Source organism: Euprymna scolopes, chromosome 23, assembly GCF_053919585.1.
Source record: "Euprymna scolopes isolate OS-2025 chromosome 23, ASM5391958v1, whole genome shotgun sequence".
Lineage (NCBI taxonomy): Eukaryota > Metazoa > Mollusca > Cephalopoda > Sepiida > Sepiolidae > Euprymna > Euprymna scolopes.
Genome location: NC_136504.1, coordinates 119,274,432 through 119,278,295, shown reverse-complemented (window position 1 = coordinate 119,278,295; position 3,864 = coordinate 119,274,432). Strand labels below are relative to the sequence as shown.

At 31.9% G+C, this 3,864-nt stretch overlaps 1 protein-coding gene across 1 annotated transcript; it reads right to left on the bottom strand.

Annotated features, from left to right (window-relative positions):
* Window positions 1–2,301: 2,301 nt before the first annotated feature.
* LOC145245677 (uncharacterized) lies at window positions 2,302–2,937 on the bottom strand. Its single transcript, XM_080107234.1, has one exon. It carries the CDS (start codon window positions 2,935–2,937, stop codon window positions 2,302–2,304), a length of 636 nt encoding a protein of 211 aa, XP_079963360.1.
* Between the last annotated feature and the right edge of the window lie 927 nt (window positions 2,938–3,864).

The window sequence follows — 3,864 nt, the reverse complement described above, 5'->3', positions numbered from 1 at the left end:
CATATGTTTTATTTATTATATCTAGGGTAAGGTCCAGAAAGTTAACGGTTTTATATATATATATATATATATATATATATATATATATATATATATATATATAAAATGTTACAATTGAAAAAAACGTTCCCGTACTCACTTCGTCCACAAGTAAGACCATAATATCCCGGTGCACACTTGCATTCAAACACAGTATCCCCAAGCCTAATACACGTGGCGCCATTCTTGCAAGGGTTCGGATCACACACATCTGTAAATATACATTTTGCAATAGTTTTTTTTATGAACGGGTATCGACTCATATCATAATTATTTTTTTAAACAATTCGAATTGAGAGTTTTTATGTTAGAAAAGAAAACATTATGTTAGACAATAATAATAATAATAATAATAATAATAATAATAATAATAATAATAATAATAACAATAATAATAATAATAACAATAATATTAATAATAACAACAACAATAATAATAACAATAATAATAATAACATTAATTATAATAACAATAATAATAATAATAACAACAACAATAATAATAATAATAACAATAATAATAACAATAATAATAATAGTAATAATAACAATAACAATAAGAAGAAGAATAAGAATAATATAATAATAACAATAATAATAATAACAATAATAATAATAATAATGAAAACAATAATAATAATAATGATAATAATAATAATGATAATAATAATGAAAACAATAATAACAATAATAATAATAATGAAAATAATAATAATAATAATGAAAACAATAATAATAATAATAAGAAGAAGAAGAAGAAGAATAACAATAATAATAATAATAATAGTAATAATAATAACAATAATAGTAATAATAATAACAATAATAAGAAGAAAAATAAGAATAATATAATAATAATAACAATAATAATAATAACAATAATAATGATAACAATAATAATAATAATGAAAACAATAATAATAATAACAATTATAATAATAATGAAAACAGTAATAATAATAATAATAATAATAATAATAATAATAATAATAATAATAATAATAATAATAACAATAATAATAATAAAAACAATAATAATAATAATAATAATAATAATAATAATAATAATAATAATGATAATAATAATGAAAACCCTTTAATGTGGAAACTAATACCCATGAGCAAAAAGATACAAAACATGAAACGCCACATGGAACCAAAAACATTGAAGTCGCATATCTATAAGTGCTCTAACCCCCACCCCCACCCCATTACCACATCACTGCCCCCCCACCCTCAAAGAAAAAAGTGAGACCAAACAGCCAAGTAAAGTCAAGGAGGCAGGAAAGACCGAGGAGAGAGCACTCACCAGATCTCCACTGGATAAGTACGAAGAGAACTGGGACCGGGGGGGGGGCTTATTGTCACGCAAATTCCAGTGAAGACCAATAGCCGCTGCCAACGAGAAATCAATGGCAAGCAGCTGTTTCGATAATTCAAATTTATTTGCAAATACTATCGAAAGAGGTAGAGAGTACTGGAAATCTAAGGAGACTTGTTGTCACTCAGCTTCCAGGGAACACCACAGGCTATTTTCAAGGAGAGATCTTTGATAATCTGTGTGAAAGCTCCTTGTGAGCCGATAATAATGATATGCAATCCCGAAAATTCAAAAAAAAAAAAAGAATAGGAAAAATGTAAAGCAAGAGTATAGCTGAAAAGATACAATGGACAACAATAATGAAAACGTCTGAAATATTAAGAAAACCCCTTGAATGCGGAGATTAATACACATGAGCAACAGACGCCAGCCGTCTGTATGGAAACTACAACTGAATTAAAATACGCATATAAATGCAATCTAGACGTGAGGACACTTTAGAAGAACGATATGCAATAAAACTCTGTTTTAAACTTTGAAAAAATGCTACAGAAACGTATGGAATGCTTCAGACTGCTTTTGGACCATCTTGCATGAATTGCGTATCAGTTTTTGAGTGGCATAAGAGATTCAAGGAAGGCAGGGAGTCTGTGAGGGATGATGAGAGGTGTAGGAGGAGTAGGGAAGTCATAACTACCAGAGTTGATTGGTCAAAATAGAGAATTTCATGGATAAATACCTCCTTGTATCTATAGAGACAATAAGTGAACAGGTTTCGCTTTTTTCCCAAATCAGCAATCAGCACTAGCTTGTATTAATCGACTTAAACTTTTTTTTACGGGAAATTAGAAAATATGCTTTATTGTTTATGAATTTATTTTTCTGATTGTAATCTTTCTTTTTTAATTCAAACAAGAGAAGACAACCTTAATGGCTTCACATTACTGTCTATCATACATATAGCATAAAATGTGAACTATTTTACCTGATTGTGTTGTTAGCTCCGTTGTCGATTCTGTGGTAGGAATGGTTGGTAGAGTGGCAGGAGTTGTCGATTCTGTGGTAGGAATGGTTGGTACCGTGGTAGGAATGGTTGGTAGAGTGGCAGGAGTTGTCGATTCTGTGGTAGGAATGGTTGGTACCGTGGTAGGAATGGTTGGTAGAGTGGCAGGAGTTGTTGGTACCGTGGTAAGAGTTGTTAGTACCGTAGTAGGGGTAGTTGGGACCGTGGTAGGGATAGTTGGTACCGTGGTAGGAATAGTTGGTACCGTGGTAGGGTTAGTTGGTACCGTGGTAGGGATAGTTGGTACCGTGGTAGGGTTAGTTGGTACCGTGGTAGGGATAGTTGGTACCGTGGTAGGGATAGTTGGTACCGTGGTAGGGTTAGTTGGTACCGTGGTAGGGATAGTTGGTACCGTGGTAGGGTTAGTTGGTACCGTGGTAGGGATAGTTGGTACCGTGGTAGGGATAGTTGGGACCGTGGTAGTAGTCGCTTTTTGTCTAGTTGTAAATATAGTTGTATGAGTTGTGGTAATCTTGGCTGTTTTTGAAAAGAAATAAAAGATTGACAATTTCATTCAGGATTTCATTTCCTTTGGTTTCCTTTCTCATATCAAAGCGAAGTTAAATATGTCACAACTAGTTGGTATATCTATCTATCTATCTATCTGTCTATCTATCTATCTACCTTAATACCCTCATCTCTCTCTTTAAGAAATCACTAAGCAAAGTTCAAAGTTAAATAAACTTTATTACATCATATAATCAATGAGTAAAAAGAAAAACATCTTAGACCATTTTATTTCCACGTTTAATGCTTCTCATCAGAATAGAAAAGAGGAACAAGATTACGTATATAAGGGTCGTCCCAAAAGTAATATACCCTATTTTTTTAACTAAAAAATTATTTTTATCCCACCCGAATGAATCAAAGGGGATTGCAAATTGCACTGTTATGATGAATGAACTTATACACTTATGACCTGAAAGTTTCATCTCTGTTGCAGATATTGACGGTGTGAGACTTTAAGAAAGCAACCCCGTGGCATACACGTGCGTCAGAAGCAAAGAGTCGTCATTGAACTTCTCCATGCAGAAAAAAATTGAACCGCTCAACATTCACCGGCGCCTGTTGAATGCTTACGAAATTGATGCAGTTAGTGCTAGTGAAAGATTTCATTTTTAGTTAAAAAATAGACTACATTACGTTTGGAACGACCCTCGTATACTTAATGTTTTCCTCTCTTCTATTCTGATGAGAAGAATTAAACGTGGAAATAAAATGGTCTAAATTGTTTTGTAGAACAAAAGTTGCTATTTTTGTTTCCATAATTACCATATATTGTCCAATTTCTACTGTACACTCTTTAACACTTATCCTCGAGTGGCCTCTTGGCCTTGATACGTGGTGATGCCTATGTAAAATAAATAAATAAATAAATAAAAAACGTTGAAGCCTTATAAAGACAGGAGTGGTGCCATTAAAATGAGCGACCTTTTGTGCT